The sequence below is a fragment of the Heterodontus francisci genome, chromosome 7 (assembly GCF_036365525.1).
Source record: "Heterodontus francisci isolate sHetFra1 chromosome 7, sHetFra1.hap1, whole genome shotgun sequence".
In the NCBI taxonomy this organism is placed as follows: Eukaryota; Metazoa; Chordata; class Chondrichthyes; order Heterodontiformes; family Heterodontidae; genus Heterodontus; species Heterodontus francisci.
The window spans coordinates 106087544-106114895 of NC_090377.1; the positions used below are offsets into that span (position 1 = coordinate 106087544).

At 43.1% G+C, this 27352-nt stretch overlaps 1 protein-coding gene across 1 annotated transcript in view; it reads right to left on the reverse strand.

The window, feature by feature from the left end:
* The window catches only part of LOC137372406 (melanophilin-like), a 169875-nt gene extending 148078 nt beyond the window's left edge, over nucleotides 1–21797 (reverse strand). Inside the window, exon 1 of the mRNA XM_068036293.1 lies at nucleotides 21688–21797. Coding sequence (XP_067892394.1) covers nucleotides 21688–21797 — 110 coding nt within the window. The remainder of the gene's footprint in view (nucleotides 1–21687) is intronic.
* Nucleotides 21798–27352: the final 5555 nt, after the last annotated feature.

Consider the following 27352-nt stretch of genomic DNA (forward strand, 5'->3'; position numbering starts at 1 on the left):
ACTTTAAGGTTTTTTGTCCTCATCCAAAACATGCGCATCAAAGTTATCGAGGGCATTTCTCAATGAAAACGTCACACTGGGCCAATGGGTCACATGGTCTGCTACTGATCCATCCACAGCTGAAACACTCTATTCATCTGTAACAGATACCTAGCGAGCCGATCATAGCTGGGCAAGAACAGAGATAATGGCTGGAATTTTACGGCCCCTCAACAAGTCAGCTGGTGGCGGGGGTAGGGGCTGAAAAATTGAGTGGGAGGCTTTTGGGGGGGGGGTGGGGGGTGGGGGTGGGCTGTCCGGATGCCTTCCTGCCTCCGCTGCAATTTTATGCAGGGTGCAAGGCAGCGGTGGCGAGAAATGGCCCGTCCGCCCAGGCCAATCAATACCCTCATGTGGCCAATTAACTGCGACTTAAGGGCCTCCTCCTGCCGACGCTGGTATTTTACCTCTGGCAGGCCGACGGCAAAGGCCCCAGGTAAAACCAAGCGGCCTTCTTGCAGACTGGGCAGCCCACCTGATCAGGCACCCTGTGCTCCATGGAGGGCCGCCACTGAAGTCACAACTGTCCCCAACGCACAACACTACCTTCACCCCCCCCAACCGCCCCCCGTCCCCCCTTGCCTCGCCAGGGCCCGGCCAATTGTCCTCGGCGAGGCCCCAAAAACTTACCATCTTTCCAGGGCCGTCCTTCCTCTTCCTGCTGAAGCTGGGTGTAGTCCCAGTAGTGGCCACCTCTTCCAGTGGCGCTGCTGGGACTAAGAACTGCTGGCCCGCTAATTGGCTGGCAGCTCTATTAGGCGGGATTTGCCGCCTCAAGGAGGTGGAAATCTCGCCCAACGCCAATTATGAGCCTGGGGAGTGAAAAATCCTGGCATGGCTCTCCACGCCTGGCAGAGGTGGGCTCGCCACCGACTTTTCGGCCCATTGGCGGGGCCTCCTGCTGAACATTAAATTCCAGCCAATATATTTGACCTAAATACATGAAGGGGCAAAATTTTTATGTGGACTGGAACTAGTTGGCTACCTCTATCAATTGCTGGCACGATTGTCCGAATGACCTCCTTCTGTGCTGTATGAGATGAGCTTCCAACTACATATCTGCTCCATACCATTGTCCACCATCAGCAGCAACAGAACAGCATTCAACCACAATCTGTAACTCCATGGCTTGGCATACCCCTCACTCTGTTTTTACGATCAAGCCAGGGGACCAAACCTGGTTCAATGAGAAATGTAGGTGAGTATGCCAGGAGCAGCACCAGTCATACCTAAAATTGAGATGCCAACCTGGTGAAGCTACAACACAGGAGGCTCCAAAAACATCCCCATCCTCAGTGATGGCAGAGCCCAGCATGTCAATGCAAAAGACAAGGCTGAAGTATTTTCAACCATCTTCAGCCAGAAGTACTGAGTGGATGATCCATCTTGGTTTCCACCTGAGGTCCCCATCATAGATTCCAGTCTTCAGACAAAGTGATTCACACCATGTGATATCAAGAAACAGATGAAGGCACTGGATACTGCAAAGGTCATGGGTGCTGCCAATATCCCATCTATCATACTGAAGACTTGTAAACCAGAACTGGCTGCGCCCCTAGCCAAGCTGTTCTCGTACAGCTACAACATTGGCATCTGTCTGACAATGTGGAAAATTGTCCAAGTATGTCCTGTGCACAAAAGGCTGCATAAATCCAATCCGGCCAATTACCGACCCATCAGTCTACTCTCCATCATCAGCAAAGTGATGGAAGGTGTCATTGATAGTCCTATCAAGCAGCATCTATTTAGCAGTATCCTGCTAAAAAATGCTCAGTTTGGGTTCTGCCAGGGCCATTCAGCACCAGACCTCATTACAGTCTTGGTCTAAACATGGACAAAAGAGCTGAATTCCAGAGGTGAGGTGAGAGTGGCTGCCCTTGAATCAAGGCATAATTAAGTTTGGCATCAGGGAGCCCCAGTAAAATTGAAGTCAATGGGAATTGGGAGAAAGCTCGCCATTTGTTGGAGCCATACCTAACTCAAAGGATGATGGGTGTGGTTGTTGAAGGCCAATCATCTCAGTCCCAGGACATCGCTGCAGGAGTGCCTCAGAGTGGTGACCTAGGCCCAACCATCTTCAGCTTCTTCATCAATGGCCTTCCCTCCAACAAAAGGTCAGAAGTGGGGACGTTCGCTGACGATTGCACAGCGTTCAGTACTGTTTGCAATTCCTTAACTGAAGCTGTCTATGCCCACATGCTGCAAGACCTGGACAACATTCAGATATGGCCTGATAAGTGGACAGTAACATTTGCGCCAGGCAATGACCATCTCCAACAAGAGAGAATCTAACCATCTCCCCTAGACGTCCAACAGCATTAACATTGTTGAAATCTCCACCATCAACATCGTAGGGGTTGCCATTGACCAGAACCTGAACTGGAGTAGCCGTATAAATACTGTGGCTGCAAGAGCAGGTCAGAGGCTGGGAATTCTGCAGCGAGTAACTCACCTCCTGACTTCCCAAAGCCTGTCCACCATCTACAAGGCACAAGTCAGGAGTGTGATGGAATACTCTCCATTTGCCTGGATGAATGCAGCTCCAACAACACACAGGAAGCTTGACACCATCCAGGACAAAGCAGCTGCTTGTTCAGCACCACATCCAACACCTTAAATATTCACTCCCTCCACCACCGACCCACAGTGGCAGCAGTGTGCATCATCTACAAGATGCACTGCAGCAACTCGCCAGGCCTCGTTCGACAGCACCTTCCAAACCTGCCACCTCTACCACCTAGAAGGGCAAGGGCAGCAGACGCATGGGAACACCACTACCTGCAAGTTTCCCATCCAAGTCACACACCATCCTGACTTGGAACTATATCACCAGTCATTCACTGTTGCTGGAGTAAAATCCCTTCCTAACAGCACTGTGGGTGTAACTACACCACATGGACTGCAGTGGTTCAAGAAGGTTGCATGGACCTCCTCAAGGGCAATTAGGGATGAGCAACAAATGCTGGCTTTGCCAGTGATGCTCATATCCCAAGAACGAATAAAAAAAACACATAAACTTGTGCTCACCTAAAGCTTTTCTTCCCATATTGTAACTCACACCAAGAGTTGCATTTTAAGAGCTCGCAGCTGCTTATGGCAGCAAGCCAAGAAAATGGTGGCCCAAGCTCATTTAAATAGCCGGGTTTGCCCGTACCCCCCCAATCATGTGGAGGAAGTGGGCTCTCCGATGCCGGCAATGGTGTCAGCTGCCTGTGCGCAGGCGCTGGTGCCCTTTTTAAAGGGCAGCCAGCCCTGCCAGTAAATTTAAATTTTTGAAGAAATATTTCCCCAAAATGGATGGAATAAAATTCTAATGCCCTCTCCCCACCCCCAATAACAATTAGGTGTGTGCCCTTCCTCGCCCCAAAACACTTACCTTTGGAATATGACCTTCCCCCCACAAACTGTACAAAGTTTGTAGTTCACCCCTTCCCACCATGCCCTACACTGATGATGATTATTTGACTCCACCGCATTAAATATCTTAACTCCAGCGCTGGAGTGCCAGCCGCCGTTCTAAAGATTGCGGCAGGCCTGTTAGATCCCAAGTACGTTTATTTAAATTTATTCATTTTGTTCATTTATGTAGGTAGTTACAGGTCCCATCGCCCAGCAAAGGGGGGGGGGAGGGGGCACCACGGAGCCTCGCTGCCAACAGGAGGATCAGGCCCTGCCCTCCCGGCATTCTGGATCCATGGCGGGTCTCTGCCGGAACCATCTTCCGCCCCACCCGCCATGGAGCCCAACGTCGGGGGTCCAGTAAAATCCAGTCTCAAGTTTATTTCCCCATCAGCCCCTGTGTTTCTCATCCATTCACCCATCACACCTTTGCTCGTTGACCTACATTGGCTCTTGTTTAAGAAATGTCTCAATTTTAAAACTCTTGTTTTTAAATCCTTCTGTGGCCTTGTCCCTACCTATCTCTGTAATCTCCTCCAGCCCTACTAGACTTCGAGATCTTTGTGCTCCTCCAATTCTGGCATTTAGTGGATCCCCGATTTTAATCTCGCCACCATCAATGGCTATCAAGCTTTCAATTGCCTTGGCCCTAAGCTCTGAAATTCCCTCCACAAGCCTCTCTCTCCTTCTTAAATGATATTCCTTAAAACCTAACTTTCAGATCACGCTTTTGATCATCTGTCCTGATATCCCCTTCTGAGGCTCGGTGTCACAATTTTGTTATTGATAATGCTGTTGATCTTGGAACATATTACTAAGTTATAGGTGCTATATAAATGCAAGTGGTTGTTCTATTGTTCTATGATTCTATGTCGTCACTGCAGAATAGAAAGGAAAAGAAAGCAATTCCAGATTGCTGCTAGCTGTTAAAAGTATGAATGTGGATATTAGGTGAGGGAAGGTTTGGCTCAGCCATAATGGTCTCCATAATCGTGACATGTTGCTGACTGGCTTGGATTACATATGATGAATGGTCACTTGTACAAGGAACTAGCAGGCTCCTAGTGCTTATGTAACTGGACTCAAGGAGAGGAAAGTTAAAATAGAAAGAAATCTCTCATATTGAGAGTAAAGATTTAAACCAGTCGTTTTGTAATGCAAACTAATATTCTATCTGGAAGCATGTGGGATTACAAACCTTACATTCTTATTAATTGAGTGTGACTGTGTTCATTGCAACTTCTACTAATTAATTCCTCAGAAAAGTCTGGCTGTCACATAAAAGGTAGGCAAGTGCTTGGAAAACTTCCATCATTCAGATGCGATGTTAAACCAAGGTCCCATCTGCCCTCTCAGAGATCCCATGGCACTATTTTGAAAAAGGGAAGGGGAGTTATCCCCAGTGTCATGGCCAATATTTATCCCTCAATCAAAATCACAAAAACAGATTATCTGGTCATGATCACATTGCTGTTTGTGGGAGCTTGCTGTGTGCAAATTGGCTGCTGCGTTTCCTACATTACAACAGTGACTACACTTCAAAAGTACTTCATTGGCTGTAAGGCACTTTGAGACGTCCAGTGATCCTGAAAGGCAATGTATGAATGCAAATCTTTCTTTTTTTATCTTTGCCTATCAGGAGAAAGCCTGCCTTCACAATGGAGCCTATAGTTGCAGTCCCTCAGGCAGCAGAGAGGAGAAACTATGGGCAGAGGGAGGAGGAGCAGGGCCCTCAAAAGAAGGCCATATCCACCAAGGGTCTTCAGAGAGAACTTCTCCTCCCTCTACCTCAGCCATCAGCAGTTTCACGTTCCAACATGGTGGTCACTAAACTGGGTAACAGTGATCATAAGGTTTAGATGAGTGACTGGGGAAGGGCAAGGAACAATCTAAAGTAGAACTTCTAAAATGGGGGGTTAACTTCAATGGGATGAGAAAAATGGGTGATCTTTAAGGAGCAGATGTTTCAGGTACAGGCTAGATGCATTCCAACAAGAGGGAAACCAAAGCCATGGCTCCTTGGATGATGGAGGAGATGGAGAATATGATGAAACAAAAAGTGTATCATGCATGTCAGGTGAATTCTTCGAGCAAGAACCAGGCCAAATACAATAAATTGAGAGGGAAAGCGAAGCGGAAAATAAGACTGGCAAAGAGAGAATATGGAAATATAATGGTACTTAACATAAAAGGGAAGAGTCTTTAAATATTTTTAAGGCAGAGGTAGATAGATTCTTGATAAGAAAGGGGGTGGCAGGTTATCGGGATAGGTGGAAATGTGGAGTAATCAGTTCAGCCATGAACTTACTGAATGGCGGAGCAGGCTCGAAGGGCCGAGTGACCTAATTCGTATGTTCGTATTAAACCAGAATTCCTCTACTGGCATGTAAATATTAAGCAGGTAGTAAAAGGCTGGGGTGAGGCCAATTAAGGACAAAGAAGGTGATATGCTTAGAGGTGCAGGGCAAGGCTAGAATACTTAATGAGTACTTTGTATTGGTTTTTACTAAGGAAGAGGATGTTGACAAAATATCAGTGGAAGCGGATATGGTAGGGGTAATGGATAGGGCGAAAATTGCTAGGTAGGATGTATTGGAAAGGCTGACTATGCTTAAAGTGGATAAGTCGCCTGCTTTGGATGGTTTGCATCCCAGGTTGATATGGGACGTGGGGGTGGAGATAGGCTTGCCATAATCTTCCAATCTTGCCGTTATGCAGGAGAGATGCCAGAGTATTGGAGAGTGGCTCTTGTTGAAGAAAGGGTGTAAGGACATTCCTAATAACTACAGGCTGGTTAGTTTAACAACAGTGGTAGGTAAAGTTTTAAAAACAATAATCAGGGAAAAAAATAACAGGCTCTGGGAAAGCTTTGAGTTAATTAAGGAGAGCAATCATGGATTGTAAAAAGCAGATTGAATTTGACTAAGCTAATTGAATTTTTTGAAGATGTAACAGAGAAAGTTGATGAAGGGAACACAGTGGATGTTGTCTATATGGATTTTAAGAAAGTATTTGACAAAGTGTCACATGAAAGGCTGGTTAACAAAATTGAGGGTCATGGAATAGGAGAGTCAGTGTCAGCTTGGATAAAAAAAATTGGCTTAAGGACAGAAAACAATGAGTTGTGGTAAATGGTTGCTTTTCAGACTGGAGGATGGTAGGCAGTGGTGTTCCCCAAGGGTCAGTGCTAGGACCACTGCCTTTTTGATATATATAAATGACTTGGATACTGGAGTACAAAGTAAAATTTAAAAATTTGCTGATGATACCAAACTTGGAAATGTGACAAACAGTGAGGATAATACAAATGGACTGCAACAGGACATAGATAGGCTAACAGAATGAGCACACAAGTGGCACAAGTGGAATGGAATTTAATACAGAGAAATGTGTGGTGATGCATTTTGGCAGAATGGATAGGGAGAGGCAATATATGCTTAATGGCATAGTTCTAAAGAGTGCACCGGAATGGGGGAAGCTGGGAGTTCATGTGCATAGATATTTGAAGGTGGCAGGATATATTGAGAGAGTAAATAGCAAAGCATATGGGATCTTGGGCTTCATAAATAAAGGTATGGAGTACAAAAGCAGGAAAGTTATGCAGAACCTTTATAAAGCTCTGGTTAGACCACAACTGCAACATTGCATCCAGTTCTGGTCACCGCACTTTGGGAAGGATGTGATTGGCCTGGATTTTTTCTGGTTTTAACCTCTTTTAGGAGATTACATGGCTCCAAGTAGGTAGGGAGTGTCTGTACCATGATATGTAAGACATCACAACTATATTGGACAAGCTAAGTAGATCAGTTGGTATTTGCCTTTCTCTCATTTTTATATATTCCTATGTATGATAGGGTAATGTAGAGAGGGTATTTGCATCTGGCCAGGCAGGGAGTGCTTTATAGAGCAGTGTAGCTTGACTCTTAACTTGTGCTATTTAAAACAGGGATGTATGCAATGGGCCAATTTGAAGTGAATGTTAATCTATTTTTTGCCTATCTTGGGAGTGCTTGATAATGCAATGCAGACAAAGTTAATTCATTTAATTTATGTTATACTTGGATTGGGTGTCACTCATTCTAAAAGTTGATCCAAAACTGTTTGGTTCACACCATTCAAACGGAGAGCAATTAGGCCAAAGAGCATTGGGAGGCCCAACTCCATCGCTAAAATACTAAGGAAATTCTGCAATATGTACAGAAATTGCAAAACTATTATTTCTTCAAAAAGCCAAAAATAAAGGCCTTTGTTGACAAGACCAGCATGTCCCTCAAGGCTAACATCACTTAATCAGCAGCTCAGGAATTAATAGTACCAGGTTTTTCTGGTGTCAGTTTGCCCCTGAACTATACCCAGTGCCATTAGAGGAAATCTGGGTACAAAAACCCTGACATTCATTTTCATGAAATTGACCAGCCACACCCTGTTCAGAAGCAATCAGGTGCAGACACCGGAAAAGCTATAAAGGAGGTTTGAGTACAGTGCCATTCATTTTATCTTCTCATTTAAAAGATTGTACTTCAAACAATGCAGGACTTCTTCAGAAGCGTCAGTCTAGCTTATGTACTTCAGTCCCAAAGTGAGGTTTGAGCACAGGTGGAACTGAACGCGGGCGGGGATACAAATCAGGTGGTATCACATTGGTCACTTGTTCTATGCTTCGCCCGATATTTGGTTCCATTAACTTAAACAGAGCTGGATATTGGACGTGTTGTATAGTGGTTGGCAAGTATAATTCCACCTGTTCTATGTCCCCACCCATGTCCAATTTACCCTTGAGCATCTTCTGACTCATATATAATCATGCTACCAACTGAGCCAAGCTGATAAGAAATGACTGCTTGCCTGACTTATCTAAATTTTTAATGTTTTCTTCTCCTAAGTACTTTGGGTAGGCAACTGTAATTGGTAAAAAATCAACAAGAACACAAATTCCACCCAAAACTAGCTTTTCTGCTAGGCCAAAATGAAATCTGAGAATTCTTTAGCAGGTAGATCATTGCCTGTTAAGTATCCAAAGAACTTGTTGAATTTAAAGAAAAAAAAATTAAAAACTTAACTCTGACATAGTCACAGGAACAACTCGCGCCTACTCCAAATATACAATGAAGGATTTTGTTTGCTGTGTGGGTGGTTTTGATCCCTGGACATTCAGTCTACATGATAAAAGTTTTAGTAAACATTACATTGACCTGATTGTTGATTCACTACTTGCCCATAGCAAGCAGAATTGCATATTTCCTTTATTAGCTGAGGTATAGAATACAAGAGCAGGGAGGTTATGCTGGATGTCTGGCAGCATCTGTGGTGAGAGAAGCAGAGTTAACGTTTCAGGTCAGTGACCCTTCTTCAGAACTGGCAAATATTAGAAATGTAAAAGGTTATAAGCAAGTAAAGCGGGGGTGGGGCAAGAGATAACAAATGAGAAGGTGTCGATAGGACAAGGTCACAGAATAGCTGACCAGAAGTTCATGGAGCAAAGGCAAACAACATGTTAATAGTGTGTTGAAAGACAAAGCATTAGTACAGAAAGGGTGTTAACGGACTGAAAATTGAACAGCCGCAAGTACAAACACAAAAAAAAAAGTGGGTAAGCAAACTGAACAAACTAAGATGAAATAAAATAACATAAACACAAAAAATATATAAAAAAGAAAAAATAACTAAAAATAAAAGTAAAATGGGGGGGGGGGGGGGGGGCCCATCATGCTCTGAAATTATTGAACTCAATGTTAAGTCCGGCAGGCTGTAGTGTGCCTAATCGGTAAATGAGATGCTGTTTCTCGAGCTCGCGTTGATGTTCACTGGAACACTGCAGCAAGCCCAGGACAGAGATGTGAGCATGAGAGCAGGGGGGAGTGTTGAAATGGCAAGCAACCGGAAGCTCAGGGTCCTGCTTTCGGAGTGAGCGGAGGTGTTCCGCAAAGCGGTCACCCAGTCTGCATTTGGTCTCCACAATGTAGAGGAGACCACATTGTGAGCAGTGAATACAGTATACGACATTGAAAGAAGTACAAGTAAATCGCTGCTTCACCTGAAAGGAGTGTTTGGAGCCTGGGATAGTGAGGAGAGAGGAGGTAAATGGGCAGGTATTAACCTCCTGAGATTGCAGGTGAAGGTGCCATGGGAAGCGGACGAGGTGGTGGGGGTAATGGAGGAGTGGACCAGGGATTCGCGGAGGGAACGATCCCTTCGGAATGCTGAAAGGGGAAGGGAGGGAAAGATGCATTTAGTAGTGGCAACACGCTGGAGGTGGCGGAAATGGCGGAGGATGATCCTTTGGATATGGAGGCTGATGGGGTGGAAAGTGAGGACAAGGGGAACCCTGTTGCAGTTCTGGGAGGAGGGGCCCCGCTTTACTTGCTTATAACCTTTCACATTTCTAATAATTGCCAGTTCTGAAAAGGGTCACTGACCTGAAACGTTAACTCTGCTTCTCTCTCCATAGACGCTGCCAGACCTGTTGAGTATTTCCAGTATTTCTTGTTTTTATTTCAGATTTTCAGCATCCACAATATTTTGCTTTTATTTTAGAAGTTATGCTGGAACTGTATAACTCATTGGTTAGGCCACAACCTGAGTACTGTGTGCAGTTCTGGCCACCTCATTACAGAAAGGATGTAATTGCACTAGAGAGGGTACAGAGGAGATTTACGAGGATGTTGCCAGGACTGGAAAAATGCAGCTATGAGGAAAGATTGGATAGGCTGGGGTTGTTCTCCTTGGAACAGAGAAGGCTGAGGGGAGATTTGATTGAAATGTACAACATGTTGAGGGGCCTGGATAGAGTGGAAGTGAAGGGTCTATTCACCTTCGCAGAGGGGTCAGTGACGAGGAGGCATAGAATTAAAGTGATTAGTAGAAAAATTAAAGGGGAGGTGAGGAAAAGCTTTTTCACCAAGAGGGTGCTGATGGTCTGGAACTCACTGCCTGAAAGGCTAGCTGAGGCAGAAACCCTCAACTCATTCAAAAGGAGTCTGGATATGCACCTTCTATGCCATAAGCTGCAGGGCTACGGACCAAATGCTGGAAGGTGGGATTTGAATAGGTGGATCGTTATTTGGCCAGCACAGACACAATGGGCCAAGTGGCCTCTTTCTTTGCCATAAACTTTCTATGATTCTATTCTAAGTGCAATTAAGCAGCCACAAGCAAAATCCTTCTCTGTCTTCTTGCTGTAAGGGTGTTATATTGAACAAGTTTCAGCAATTTCAATCCTGTGGGCATGGCCTTGTGAATGGTGTACTAAATCACACCGCAGAATTCTGGAAAAACCCAATGGGTTAAAACAAGAACACTAGGAAATTCAGGCAGCATTCTGAGGGGGTGTTTCTAGTGTCTGCATTTACGTAGGAGGATGTGGGGTCGAAACTTTTCACATTTTTCGGGGTTGGCTGACCCGACAGTAGGGATTTTCATCTGGGATTCCTCTCAGACTTACTTTAACCTGCCCTCTTGGTCACTTTTTCCCCTTCCCCGTCCAACCTTTTGCCAGCCGTGTGCCTGCCTGTCCCCCTTTGTTCTCGGTGGGGGTCCCTTACAGTTCACCAGCCCTCTGTTGGAGGGTTCCCCCTAACACTGGTACAGAACTTAGGGGTGCAGGTTTCACTGTAGGTTTGTATTTCCCCTCAACCTGGCACATGTGGCAACTCCTGCAGTACTCCACTGCATCTTTGTGGAGTTTTGGCCAGTCTCTGGTACCTCTGCGGCACCACTAACTGGTGAACTACTGTCCACTGCTTGCCCTCAGGTCTGTGAGGAGAACTCCATTTCCTCATCAGTAGATCATTCTTTAAATAGTAGCAATCAGGGACTCCCTCTGCTTCACTTTCAGACTGGGCAGCCTGTGCTAACTCTTGCAATAATGGGTTGGCTCGCTGAGCGTCAGCTTGAGCGGCACAGTGGCGCAGTGGCTAGTGCGGCACAGTAGCACAGTGGTTAGGGCGGCACAGTGGCGCAGTGGTTAGCACCGCAGCCTCAAAGCTCCAGGGACCCGGGTTCAATTCTGGGTACTGCCTGTGCAGAGTTTGCAAGTTCTCCCTGTGACTGCGTGGGTTTTCGCTGGGTGCTCCGGTTTCCTCCCACAGCAAAAGACTTGCAGGTGATAAGTAAATTGGCCATTGTAAATTGCCCCTAGTGTAGGTAGGTGGTAGGGAATATGGGATTACTGTAGGGTTAGTATAAATGGGTGGTTGTTGGTTGGCACAGACACGGTGGGCCGAAGGGCCTGTTTCAGTGCTGTATCTCTAAATAAAATTCATTTAATTCATTCCCTGGGTCTCCTAACTTTCCAAAGAAAGTCTCAGACAGACAGACCTGGTCATCTGCCTGCAGTGCTAATTCAGTCTCCTTTTGGGGAACTGGTTTGATCATGGCTTGATCAATTCCACATTCAGGGAAACTGCAGGGGAATGTCTCTCTGACCTCCTGTGGTCTTTCTTTCACTACCGGGGTAGCTACAACCTTCACCCTAGACAGATCATTACCTAAGAGCAGGTCAACCCTGTCCACAGGCAAACTAGGGACGATCCTTATGGTCACCGGTCCCAAAACTAGGTCACACTCCAGGTGCACCCGGTGTACAGGTACAGGCATACACTGCCCTCCAATACCATTCACCACCATTTTGGTGTTCACTGCACTCTCTGGGGGACAGGTCAGCCTTTTCCCAGTAAAAGGGATCTCGTGGCCCCTGTGTCCCGGAGGATTACTATGGGCTTGCTTGCCCCACTCGAGGGGTATGGGGTTACTTTCCCTTCAGACATAAAACCCTGATAACCTTCTGAAATCCTATTTAATTTTTCTGCACTTGCAGGTAGTAAGCTTCCTGGATCTCACTCTTACTGCAGTTAAAACCACAACTTGTTCTGCTGTGCTTTTCATCAGGGTCCCGTCTTCACTGAGAGGGTGTATCCTGATTAACCCTACAGGTTTTCCCTTTAGTTTCCAGCAGTCAGCTTTTAAGTGCCCTGCTTTATTACAATGGAAGCACATAGGTCTCTGGGTCTTACTCCTGCTCACAGCACCTTCCTTTTAGGCTAGAGGAGAGCCCTCTGTGTTTCCTGCTTTCCTTTCTCTCCCAGGACTGCTTGGGCTCCTCGCACCTTCCCAGCCTTTGTCCTTTTTGGATTTGTGGGGGTGACTAGGAAAGGTTCTCTCCTGGGAAACCGACTTATAAATTAAAGCAAAATGATCGGCCAGACCCGCTGCTCCTCTACATGGGTCTTTATGGAGGGTGGGAGAGAGTGTTTAAATTCATCTAACAGAATTACTTCTCTAAGATTCTTATAGCTGAACTATACTTTAAGAGTCCTCAACCACTGGTCAAAAGCCATCTGCTTACTTCTTTCAAACTCCAGATAAGTTTGATTAGCTTGCTTCTTGAGGGTTCTAAACTTTTGGCGATAAGCTTCAGGTACTAATTCATATGCCCGAGGATAGCATTTTTTGCCAGTTCATAATTTGATGAACTCTCATCTGGCTACAAGGAATAAACCTCATAATAATAATAAAAGCAAAATACTGCAGATGCTGGTAATCTGAAATAAAAACAAGAAATGCTGAAAATACTCAGCAGGTCTGGCAGCACCTGTGGAGAGAGAAGCAGAGTTAACGTTTCAGGTCAGTGACCCTTCATCAGAACTGGCAGAACCAGAAATAGAATAGGTTTTAAGCAAATCATTAGTACAGAGAGGGTGTTAATTGACAGAAAACTGAACAGCATTGCCCCAAGAACAAACATGAAAAAAAAGTGGGTAGGCACAGTAGAAACAAACTAAAATTAAATAAACACATAAGTTTAGTTATTTTTTCTTTTCTTTTTTTATTTTGTATCTGTTTATTTTATTTTAAATAACATTTTAAAATTATTTTCAATTAACACTCTGTCTGTACTAACGCGGTGTCTTTCAGCACACGATTAACATACTGTTTGCCTTTGCTCCATGACCTTCTGGTCAGTTATTCTCTGTGACCTTGTCCTGTCAACATCTTCTCTTTTGTTATCTCTTGCCCCACCCCTGCTTTACTTGCATAAAACCCATTACATTTCTGGCTCTGCCAGTTCTGATGAAGGGTCACTGGCCTGGAACGTTAACTCTGCTTCTCTCTCCAGATGATGCTGCCAGACCTGCTGAGTATTTACAGCATTTCTTGTGTTTATATATAATAAATCTCATGAGCTTTTCCAGTTAGCTTGCTTTGTAGTAAAAGAGGCCAGGTCTCAGCTGGCTATTTTAGCTGCCTTACCAGCTTCTCAAAGGACACAAAAAAAACTTCTACATCTTCCTCATTGAATTTTGGAATTAGTTGAGCAAGTTTTAACAATTCTGTACCTAGCCTTGAACTACGCTCCTCCATATTGGCCATGCTTTCACTAGGGTTACTCTGTCGCCCCCTAGTTAACTCAAGCTGCTTCAGTTCTCTTTCTTCGCATTCTTTCTGGAATATTCTTTCTCTCTCTCTCTCTCTCTCTCGTTCCTTCTCCTGTCTTTCATTTTCTTCACCTTCCTTCTGGAAGGCTTTCTTTCTTTCTCCCTCGCTCTTTCCTCAAATTCAACTTTCCTCCGTTCCAATTGTATTTTTGCTAACAATACCCTGTTGGAGTCTGCTTTTAACCCTGTCTCTGTGTCTTCAGATTCAAGAGAAAAATGGTTGGCCGCTAGTCTTAGGACTTCAGACTTCCTACCCTTGCCACGTACAGTGATTCCACACTGCTCAACCGTTTTCCTCAACTCCTCCATAGACAGTGCTTTGAACATATCCCAAGTTACTTCACCCCGGCTTGGGCAGCTACTAGCTTCAGTTGCAGACATGTTAGTATTCAAGCACACACAACCAAACTGGGAACAATTTGGCTTTCCACTTCCAATTTCTCTCGTTTGTCTGTGGGTAAAATTCCAGATACTAGCAGAAAAATTTCTGTTATGACCAGGTGAGAAAGAGGTCTCTGAGTCCCTCTCAGCCGTCACCTGGTCTTTCTGTAACAGGGTTTTATTTTTAAACACACCATGTTTTTAGCTCCCCCTTGGTGAATCCTTGTTCACCGCTTTCCAATTATAAGGCAAAGAAACCAGCACAAACAGGCTTTCTTAGGTTTAAAGAAGAAAAGCTAAATTTATTAAACTTGAACTTAAACTCTAATTCGGTTGATGCCTACGGATACACGACGCGCCCATGCTCGCATGTATATGCGATACACACATGCAAATAGAGACAGAAAAGAGCAGAAGAAAAATAAAGTGGAAACGTGTGAGGCAATATCTGAAGAGTTTTTGTTATGGTTCTTCGAGCTCACTGTAGAGGCCTTGCTTTTCATTGGGGCCCAGTATTCTTCTTAAACCTTGTTCGCTGTAGGAGACTTTGCTCTCTCGGGGTTCATGTGTCTTCAGTGGTTTCAGAGGCTTGTGAGAAAGAGATGGGAGCAGACAGGAGAGATCTTCTCAGTTCAGGAGAAAACAGACTTTCCGACTTCTCTTAATATGCAAATATTTTTCCAGCCAAGGGTCCATTGTGGGTTTTTTAACAAGTTCTTTCTTCACTCCAGTACCAGTTTTAAAATCAATGTGCCTCATTCTTGGCAGGTGGGGGCCTGCATGATAATATTTACAGTGTTCACACATAGCTTATTCAGTTAACTTTGAAGTATTTTGGAATTGTGCACCAATTAGTCACTGCAAACAGATGGAGAATTTCTCCTCCACGTGGCCAACAATTTTCCCTCGCCTCAACAAGTACCAAAGACAATTCTGAACTTTTTCGGTTCTTCATGGAGCTTTGTTAGAATCGTTATGTATCCATTCAGGTACGGAAAGTCCATCATTGTCATCTCGCAATAGTGAAGGCAAAGGTAGCACCAGTGGCTCCTAACTGACATACTACTAGTATAACAAAACGTAAATGGACTCACTTTCATTTCCCATTTGGTTCTTACCCCTTCACAGAGCGCAGTCTGTCCCTTTCTCCTCCTTTCCCACAGATAACTACCAGGTAAACTATTTATACATTCATGCATATAAAAGGTGAGAGTGACCACTCTTGAAATCAAGGCAGCATTTGACTCTGTGACGCCAGAAGCCCTAGCAAAATTGAAGTCAATGGGAATCAGGGAAAAAACTCTCCGCTGGTTGGAATCATACCTAGCACAAAGGAAGATGGTTGTGGTTGTTGGAGGCTAACATTTGAGTTCCATGACACTGCTGCATGAGTTCCTCATAGTGGTGCCCGAGGCCCAACTATCTTCAGCTGCTTCATTAATGACCTCCCCTCGAAAATAAGGTAAGAGTTAAGATGTTCGCTGATAATTGCACAGTGTTCAGGACCATTCGCAACTCTTCAGATACTGAAGCAGTCTGTGCCTGCATGCAGCAAGACATGGACAACATTCAGGCTTGAGCAAAAAGCTGGCAAGTAACATTGGTGCCACACAAGTGCCAGGCAATGATAATTTCCAACAAGAGAGAATCTAATGATCTCCCCTTGATAAGAAAACACTGGTGGGAGTCATTTATAGGCCCGCTAACTGCAGTTATACCATTGCACAAAGCATTAAGCAAGGAGTAATTGGAGCTTGTAACAAAGGCAATGTAATAATTGTGGGGGAATTTAATCTTCATACAGATTGGACAAATCAAATTAGCAAAGGTTGCTTGGAAGATGAGGTTGTAGAATGCTTTTGCGCGAGTTTCCTGGAAGAGTTGTGGTGAACCAACTAGGGATAAATAGACTTAAAGGTATGGCAGTAAATAAACAATGGGAAACCTTTAAAAAAACAATTAAAAATATTCAACAAAAATACATTTCATTGGAAAACAAAAACTCAGTAAAGATCCATTTGTGGCTTAATAGGGAAGTTAGGGATAGTAGTAGATTAAAAGAAGAGGCTTATAGCGTTGCAAAGAATAGTAGTAAACCTGAAGTTTGGGAGCATTTTAGAAACCAGCAAAGGGTGACCAAAAAGTTGATAAAAAGGTAAAAAAAAATAGAATGAGAGTAAACTAGCCAGGAATATAAAAACAGATTGTAAGAGCTTTTGTAAGTATATAAAAGGACAGTAGCTAAAGTAAACGTTTGTCCGTTAGAGGCAGAGACAACAGAAATTATCATGGGGAATGAGCAAAATAGCAGAAGCATTGAACAAATATTTTGTGTCTGTCTTCATGGTAGAAGACACAAATTACATACCAAAAGTAGCGGGTAACCAATTGAGTGAGGAACTTAAGGTAAGAGAAAAGTATTGGGGAAAATTAAGGGAATAAAAATCAACAAATCCCCAGGAGCTAATGGCCTACACTCAAGGGTTCTATAACAGGCAGTTGCAGAGATAGCAGATGCACTGGTTATGATCTTCCAAAATTCCCTAGATTCTAGAACAGTCCCAGTGGATTGGAAGCTAGCAAATGGAACACTACTAGTCAAGATAGGAGGGAGAGAGAAAACAGGAAACTACAGGCCAATTAGCCTGATATCAGTAGTTAGGAAAATGTTGGAAACTATTATTAAAGAAGACTTCACAACGCTCTTAGAAAATCATAGTATGATCAGACAAAGTCAACATAGTTCTACGAAAGGGAAATTGCGCTCAACAAATTTATTGGAATTTTTTGAGACTGTAACTAGTAGGGTAAATAAAGGGGAACCAGTAGATGTAGTACATTTGGTTTTCCACAGGCATTTGATTTGATGCCACACAAAAGGCTAACATGCAAGATAAGGGCTTATGGAATTAGGGGTAATATATTGGCATGGAGAGAGGATTGGTTAATGGACAGGAAGCAAAGAATAGGGATAAATGGGGCATCTTCAAGTTGGCAGGCTGTATCTAGTGGAATGCTGCAAGGATCATTGCTGGACCCTCAGCTATTTGTAATCCATATTAATGATTTAGACAAAGAGACAGCGAATAATATATCTAAGTTTACTGACAGTACAAAGTAGGGTGGGAATATAAACTGTGAGAAGGACACAAAGAGGCTGCAGAGATGTAGACAGGTTAAATGAGTGGGCCACAATGTGGCAAATGTAATATAATATGGGTAAGTGTGAGGTTATTTACTTAGTTAGCAATAATAGAAAAGCAGAATATTTTTTAAAGGGCATGAAGCTTTTAAATGTTGATGTTCAGAGAGACTTGGGTGCATTCGTACAAGGAACACAGTAAGTTAGCATGTAGGCAATTCAGAAGGGAAATGGCATGTTGGCCTTTATTGCAAGGGGATTAGAGTGCAAGAATAAGGAAGTCTGCAGTACTGTGTGCAGTTGTGGTCTACATATCTAAGGAAAGAAATAAAGACTTGCATTTATATAATACTTTTCATGACCACCAGACATCTCAAAATGCTTTGCAGCCAATTAAGTACTTCTGACGTCGTAGTCACTGTTGTAGTGCAGGAAGGATATACTTGCCTTGGAGCCACTACAATGAAGGTTCACTAGATTGGTTCCTGAGATGAGAGTGATGAGAGTAAATGGGTGATTCTTGGTCGGCACAGACTCAGTGGGCCGAAGGGCCTGTTTCAGTGCTGCATGTCTAAATAAATAAATAAGTAATGGCCTACACTCAAGGGTTCTATAACAGGTAGTTGCAGAGATAGCGGATGCACTGGTTATGATTTTCCAAAATTCCCTAGATTCTAGAACAGTCCCAGTGGATTGGAAGCTAGCAAATGGAACACTGCTAGTCAAGATAGGAGGGAGAGAGAAAATGAGAGACTGAGTAAATTGGGCCTATACTCTCTGAATTGTAGAGGAATGAGAGGTAAACTCATTGAAACATACAAGATTCTGAAGGGGCTTGACAGGGTAGTGACAGAGAGGTTGTTTCCACTTGCTGTGGAATCTAGAACACGGGGGCACAGCCTCAGAATAATGGATCGATCATTTAGGACTGAGATGAAGAGAAATTTCTTCACTTATGCAGTTCTGAATCTTTGGAATTGTCTAAGAAGGTTGTGGATACTCCATCGTTGAGTATAATTAAGACTGAGATCGATAGATTTCAGATCAAGGGCCATACTGGGAAGTGGAGAGGGCCAGAATGAAATTTTCAAAGATAAGAAGCTGAAAAATGAACAGTCTGTGGCACATTAGTGCACAGTTGTCAGGAGCACAGCGGGGAGCCATTATTTATTGTTGCTGCTGATACAGAGTCTTGAATCAAAAGGGAAAGTCAAACTGAGTTACTAATGTGGTGGCAGAGAGTTGGCATCACTTCAGAAGAACAGTTTAATTATCTGATGAATGAACATTTGGGCACTTGTTTGAACGGTGAGGCTGATGGCCTCTGCTCTCCTGTCTGCTCCATTCTGCTAGGCAATGGCACGACCAATCATGGCCACCGTCTGCCTTTGAGAATCACCCTCAAGAGTCAGTATCTGTAGTCAGGCAGCGCCCGGCGCTGTTAATTGGGCACTGAACCCACCTCCAGCCAAATTAGGGCCTTTGCACATCAAAATGGTGTTGCATCAGTGACGCTAATGCGGCGCAGGACCCAGAAATGATCCCGGTGTTGGGTTCCCGACTCAGATTGAAAATCCAACCCCGTGACTCTATGACTCTGCGCAGGCCAGAGACTGAACCCAGGTTCTCATTTAGTTATCGTGGAACTTAAAAGTTTTTATTTAAAACTTAATAAAATAATAAAAACATCTGAAATCCTGGGATGCAGGTTTGCATCCAATTCAGACTGATAGTATAAAAGTTTCTTCTGTCCACTGACTATAAGATTCCTCTATGTAGTCTCAATCTAATTCCGAATGCAGACATTAGAGTCAGAGAGTATCACAGCCGAGCCTGATTCTATTTACACACACCCACTCTCCAGTCAGACTCACTTGATAGCGACCTGGAAACCAAGGCTGATTAGTTATCAGATTTATAATATATTTTTATTGTTTAGCAAATTTCCCTGTTCCCTCTACGATGAGTTCCTGATCTTGGCAGTGTTGTCAAACAGGATCTGAGCAGAGTTCAGGCACTTTCCTAGAGTGGATGGATGTTTATTCTCACCCTCCCTGGGTGGTGAGTTCCTGATCTTTGCAGTGCTGTCAGATGAAGACTTGAGCAGGGGTCAGGCAACTCCTGAATAAGAAGCAATTCTAAACCACTTTTCATTCATCCCCCTAGTCCTTACTTACAAACTAGTATTGGACAGTGTTTTGAAACAGGTTGCGTGGCCATCCTTTTGACCAGGGTTATGGTGTATAACTTACAGAGGACTTAAAGAGAGGATGAGGGGAAAATATGAATATAATTATAAAAGAAAAATAAATACATTTACCACAGATCAGCACCAATCTCTCAGATGAACTCTTACATAGGACACAGGCCTCAGGAACAGGAGTTGGCCATTTCGCTCTTTGAACCAGCTCTGCCATTTGATAAGATTATGGCTGATCTATTTGTGGTCTCAATTCCACTCTCCTGTCTACTTCTCATAACCCTTCACTCCATTATCAAAAATCTATCTAACTCAGCCTTGAATAAATTCAATGACCCAGCCTCCACTGCTTTCTGGGGAAGAGAATTCCACAGAATAACAACCCTTTGAGAAAAAAAAATTCTCCTCATTTCATGAAGAATATGCTGCTTTGCCCAGTTCTTACTGACCAGTATCAGATTCATAGGCTGGAATTTTTTCAGCCACGTGGAAGCGGCTTTGGAGGTGGGAGAGCAGGGAGTTTCAGAAAGTTGTGCATTGGATCGTCTACCCAATGAGTTCCTGCCTTCGAGTGATCTCGCCAGAGGCACAAGATAAGCACCTGGCAGAGGTGGGTAGCCAATTAGGATCAATTAAGCGCCTACTTGGGGGCATATTGCTGTCGCCAGTGGAATCTTCCCAACTGTGAACAGCCCCCCCACCCCAACTAAGACCAAAGCCCGGCAGATGCTTGGAAGCGGCCCACGGGTGGCAGGCCAGGGGGCCAGTGAGGCCTCCTTAATTCCCCTTCCTGGAGCCACAGGAATCAGAGGGCCACAGCTGCGGCTGCAGGCCATCCTGTGGAGGGGTTTCCCCTCCACAATGATGGCCTGGCAGCTGTGGCCACACTTTATTTTTAATTATTCAAAAGTCTTCAGAGGGCATCTCCACCTTGAGGCACCCTCGCAGTCCTCCTCCTATAGCGGCTGCTCCTTCCCCTCTTGGTGGGGCTGCTGGCCATCCACAGCCTTAGACGCTCTGATTGGCCTTCCTGCCTGCACAGCTTGTCTGCCATCCTTAACTGGATGGTGAACGTGGGGGCACCCTGTTAACTGGCCACCTCCTGGAAGGTTGCGCAGGCGGCAAACTGCATTCACCATTGGGTTTGGGATTATAAATGGTCCTGGCTTGTGTTTAGAAACAATGTCGATAAGATTCCACCCTTACGGAGTAATTCAATAAATGTTGTACCTCCTTTTTGTAACTCAGTGTTTCAATAAGCAATAATTAACAAAGGGCTGGAAATAATTGCTTCAGAACATTATTATTGCAATCAGTCTTGGAGCTATAGGTAACCTTTACAAATAATGTCGCGTCAGATGTACCGATGCAGCAACTGTAATTTATTTTGTTCCCTGAATTCTCTACCCTCTTTTTATGCTGGATGTGGTTCCAAAGTTTCCCTTTAGTGATTCACCCAAGTAACCATGTTTTTTATGTGTGAAACTAAACGACAAGAATGAGAGGCTACCAAACCAAGGAAAGATCCAAAGCGAAGCTCAATCCTGACCTCAGTCAGGAGTCTTTGGAAAGCAAGCAGGAATGGGAAAACTTTGGGTTTTGGGTGGCGTGAACATCACAGAATGTAAATAAGATAGACATTAAACCTAGAGTAAGTGCACACTGGGATCAACTGACCATCTGGATTTTATAGCTATTGTGAATGGCAGAACAGAGCAGTGTTGCAGCCAACTTGTGACAATGTCATGGCGAGACCAGAGCATCACTGGAGAAATATTAAAAACTGACATTCTAGAATTGGTTCTTGTTCTGCTCAAAAGGCACTGTCCCAAAGGCTCCTCCATTCCATCCCTGAGTCTCTTATGAAAATGCCCCTTTTTAATTTAATTATTTTTTCCCATGACATAAATCTGTGGAACACCTTACCTGTCTCAGTCTTTCCCCATTCTTACAATCTACAGACTTTTAAAAACCTAAGCTTGTTGGCACCAAAAGCGTTTACCTTCTCTCCTGCTCACCACAACCATGGTAATATCTTGTGTTGTGGCCCTTCACCTCGGTTTCTCTCTTTTAATTTACTTAGCTATGCTTACCCAAGTCTGTCTTCTTCGTTCTTCCGCAGATTCAGATCACGTTGAACAACGTGTAAGACATGTCGGGCCTCATCTTCTGTTAGTTTTGACAGATCCAGCTTCCTTGCCATATTCTAAGTATTCTCTTGACTTTAACACCACAAGCGTGACAGGGCCAGTGAACAAACTGAAGAAATCTGTGTAAACACAAATTTCAAATCTTTTCATAAATTGCAACAATGCATATACCAGTTACATTGTTTTAAATCATAGCACAGATAAGGATTCTTAGGAACAGGAAAAGACTATTTAGCCCAAAAGGACTGTGCTTTTTTTTATTATCGACCTCATCTTCTCACTATCTCCTTCAACCCTTTCTCTCTCCAAAGAAATACATTCAATTTTCTCTTCAACCCATTTATGCTCTCCAATTCAAATGCCTTACCTGGTGGGTTATTCCAAAACTCTGCTAACTTTTGGGTTGAAGTAATTGACAAGTTTTTCTGGTTCCTACTTTTCAAACTTGTGACTTGATATTTCAGCCCTTCACCAGACTTAAGAATTTGTCTGGATCAGTGTTCTCAACTCTTTTCATAATCCTGAAATTAGGGCACTTTGAAGCCTTCTCCTTTCCAAAGTAAACAAGTCCAACTTCTTTAACTGTTACCAAAATTTTAATTCCTGATAGGCGGAACCATTTTTGAAACTACCCTCTGCAACTTCCCAAGGACATACTTTCATCCATTAACTGACTAGAACCAGACAGAGAAATCTCGATGATTCTTTTTCTTGGTTTAAAATGTTTTAGGAGTCCTTTTAAATAACAACTCTATGTGTTATTGGAACAGCAGTTACCATAAAGCTGCATTTTACGAATGCGGTTTACGGCTGAGAGCCTCAACTGGTGTGAGCCATAGCAGGAAATCATTAAAACTAACAGATGGAGAATTCTGGAGAGTGCCTCACAATTTCCTGATTGGTACTCCAGGCAGCCAAAGCTCCATGCAGGAAGCATTCATTTGCAGAAAAAGAACTTTTTAGATTGTTAGGGAGCTTGAGCAAATACTTTTGCTGAGAGAATATAGATAGTTTCCTGAACAACAACACAACCATCATTCAGAATGATCTCATTAAGAATTCAGTGCTGAGCCAGTTCCTGTCTGCTATCACCTTGTGCAATTTGCTAAGCAATCGGTGACAACTATACAATGGCTGCTGCAAAGCAAATAACACATCAAGTATTTACAATTTCACTGCTTCAAACCTATGGGATATTTAAGAAATATAAAATCTTCCAGCAAGACACAATGCAAGTCATCGTTGTGGAACCCAACAGTCAGTGACACTAGTTTGAAAAGAGTTTTAAAGGCAAATCCCCCGATTCTGTGCTCCCTGGATTGCCAGAAGGATGGGAGTGCGGCAATCTTCCTCAAGGAGAGTGCAAGATGAGGTACAGCCATGACACTGTGCAGCCAATGCTCCAACCCTTGGCGGGTGTGACTCTCCACTGGGAGTGTGGGATCAGTAAATTTACCCTTGGGTGAAAATCATTGAATTTACTCTTGGTGCTATAAAATGCAATTGAAAAAGCATTGCTTTGGGACAAAAGAAATCCTTTTCTTCAGTAGAAATGCAGATTCACTAACGTGTATGCCTTACCACCTCTGGTTGCAGAATTCTATGAGCAGCAGTCACAGATAGGAGTGCCAGGTTCCCTTCCCTGAAGGACAATAATGAACTAGCTGGGTTTTTATAGCAACCGAGAAGCTTCCATGGTCATTTTTTCTGGTGCCAGCCCAGAGAATGACTAGATTTATTCAATAGGATCTGAACTTTCAATCTCTAGGTCGCTGGAACCATTTGGTTACTGTACCCTAAGGAAGAGGAAAAAAGAATGCACAGCAAAGGATATAATGGCAGGAATTTGCCATTGGGTGAACTCGGGGCAGAACCTGAGCAACTCATGTAATGTTAGTCTCAACACCATTTTTTCAAGTGCCAGCAATACAGGCTTACAACAAACATACAAATATTGGAATACTGCATTATAATGCTCCATAATAATTTTCATATGTTTCACCAGTTTTGATAACCCATCATGGATGCATGGTCTTTCAAACATATGTACACATTAAATATGAAATTAATCCTTTATTTAAAATTAAACCCATCACTGTCTATAGCTCAAAAATAGGAGGCAGAGCACAAACATCGAAATGCACTTTAGAGTTTTAATAACATTTTTATGTTACTGTACAATCTCACTTAATACAATAAAGCTAGTCTGACATTAAAGATGTTCTTTATCACCCTTTTGTTTTACTTCTTCTTGGTGTTTATTTTAAAAATTGGGAATCAAGGCCCGTATTGTGAAACACTAACAGAATTTAAAAGAATAGAAGAAAAATCTAGAGAAATCAAGTATTTAGGTGACTCCAACCCAAGTAGTTTTTCAGGGAGAGTAAAGATTAAGAAAGATAATGAATTCTACAGTTTTAAGGCCCAGCAAGGGGATGCATTATAGTCAGAGAAAGTATGATAAGTTTTAAACAACTATTGTAGAATTACATAGAATATACAGCACAGAAGCAGGCCATTCGGCCCAACTAATCGATGTGGGCATTTATGTTCCACTCGGGCCTCCTCGTATCTTTTCTCATCTAATTCTTTCAGTATAACCCTCCTTTCTCACTTATATCTACCTTCCTCTTAAATGCATCTGTACTATTCACCTTAACTCCCTCTGGTAGCAAGTTCCACACTCTCACCACTCTCTGGGTAAAGAACTTTCTTCTGAATTCCCTATTTGATTTCGTGGTGACTACCCTATATTGATGGCTTCTAGTTCTGCTACACTTTAATCCATTTTACAAAATATTTTGAAGCATTTTATTCTGAAAGACATGATACAAATGCAAGTATTATTTATTGATCAGCTTTAGCACAGTCAGGATGTAGCAAGTCACAAAAGCATGTGACAGAATTGAGTTAAGTGAACTCTTTGTTAACAATCTGCTGCAGATCCTTTCTAATTTACAGAAGTCCTTTCCAGTATAATTTTAAGCTGAATTTTTAAAGCCATTTATTGCAAATCATACATTTTAAATACATAAAAACAATGGCTCAATGCACTGCTCGATGGGATAATTTAGCTTTTTGTTTTTCTTCTAAAATAACTGTCATGACCACATCAGAGAAATATAGGAGCAGTTAAATCCATCTTAAACAGATTACTGAAAGTTTAAAAAAAGCACCAATTGTTTTGTCAGGATCTGAGCTTGAGTGCTGATAATATATACACTGCTGAATTCAAGTTCCATGATTATAGGAACCAGTCAGAATTAATGGTTGGAGATTTTACTGATGGCAGTCATGCTCTCAACATGGTCCAGCCATTTCACTCCTAGCCAGTAACTCCTCAGCCATTCCATCCCTAGCCATTTCATACCTAGCCATTTCAATTTGTTATTTCATACATAAGAACATAAGAAATAGGAGCAAGATTAGGCTATACCGTTTATCTCATACTCAATCATGCAGCATCCACAAGCCTCTGGGGTAGACAATTTTAATGATTCACAACCCTTTGAGTGAAGAAGTTTCTCCTTGGCTTAGTCCTAAATGATCAACCCTTTATCCTGAGACTTTGCCCCCTTGTTCTAGATTCCCCCACGAGGGGAAACAACCTCTCAGAGTCTACCCTGTCAAGCCCCTTCAGAGTAAGAAAAGAATATAAGAAATAGGAGCAGGAGTAGACCATACAGGCCATTGAGCCTGCTCCGCCATTCAATACGATCATGGCTGATCTTCTGCCTCAACTCCACTTTGCCGCCTGTTCCCCATATCCCTTGATTCCCTGAGAAATCAAAAATCTGTCCATCTCAGCCTTATACATATTCAACAATGCAACATCCACAATCCTCTGGGGTAGAAAATTCCAAAGATTCCCAACCTGTTGAGTGAAAAAATTTCTCCTCATCTCAGTCCTAAATGATCGGCCCTTTTTCCTCATAATGTGCCTCCATGTTCTGGATTCCCCAGCCAGGGAAAACAACCTTTCAGTGTCTACCCTGTCAAGCCCATTCAGAATCTTGTATGGTTCAATGAGATCACCTCTCATTCTTCTAAACTTCACAGAGTATAGGCCCAATTTAAATCAGACTCTCATCATAGGTCAATCCTCTCATCCCGGGAATCAATCTAGTGAACCTTCGCTGTACCACCTCCAAGGCCAGTATATTCTTCTTTATATCCTGGAGGCTGAAACTGCTCACAATACTTCAAGTGTGATCTCACCAAGGCCCTATACAATTGTAGCAAGACTTCCTTATTCCTGTACTCCAATCCACTTGCAATAAAGGTCAATATGTCATTTACTTTCCTCATTACTTGCTGAAACTTGCATGCTAACTTTCTGTGTTCCTTGTGCAAGTACACCCAGATCCTTCTGAACTTGAACATTTAGAAGTTTCATGCCATTTCAAAGAATATTCTGCTTTTCTATTCTTACTACTAAGGTGAATAACGTCATGCATCCCCACATTATACTCCATCTGCCATCCTGTTGCCTATTAACTTAACCAGTCTATATCTCCTTGCAGCCTTTCTGTGTCCCCCTCACAGCTTGCATTCCCACCCATCTTTGCATTGTCAGCAAACGTAGATACATTACTCTCGGTCTCTACGTCTAAATCATTAATATAGATTGTAAATATAGCTTATGCCCCAGCACTGATCCTTGCAGCACTTCACTAGTTACAACCTGCTAACTTGAAAATGCCCTGTTTATCCCTACTCTTTGCTTCCTGTCCATTAACCAATCCTCTATCCCTGCCTCAACTCCATGAGTCCTTACCCTGCATATTAGCCTTTTGTGTGGCACCAAATCGAATGCCTTTTGGGAATCTACTGCTTTCCCTTTTTCTACCCTACTAGTTACATCCTCGAAAGACTCTAATAGATTTGTCAACCATGATTTCCCTTTCTTAAAACAAAATTGACTTTGTCTGATCATACTATGATTTTCTAAGTGCATTGATAAGACTTCCTTAATAATAGATTCCAGCAATTTCCTGATGACTGATGTCAGGCTAACTCGCCTGTAGTTCCCTGTTTTCACTCTCCCTCCTTTCTTGAATAGTGATGTTACATTCGTTAACTCCCAACTTTAAGGGCATTTAAGTGGTCATTGGATAGACATATGGATGAAAATGGAATAGTGTAGGTCAGATGGTTTCACAGGTCGGCGCAACATCGAGGGCTGAAGGGCCTGTACTGCGCTGTAATGTTCTAATTCTAATTCTGATGGGACTGTTCTAGAATCTAGGGAATTTTGGAAAATCATAATCAGTACATCCAACTTCCCTGAAGCAACCTCTTTTAGAACACTGAGGCATAGGCCATCAGGTCCTGTGGATTTGTCAGCCTTTAGTCCTTTAGGTTTCTCCAATTCTTGTCCTCTTCTGATATTAATTACCTTGGGTTCCTCACTCTTATTAGACCATTGTATCACATTCACAAAAGGGACAGTTATGAATTAAAGTGAACTGGAGCAATTATGAAGTGTAAAAATGAACTGATGAACTAAACTTCAAAAAATGGACACACTTTTGCTGCAGACAAGATGGAGTAAGAGGTCAGGTGACCTCTCCTGTACTGCAAATATACATAGTGACTGTTGGAGACT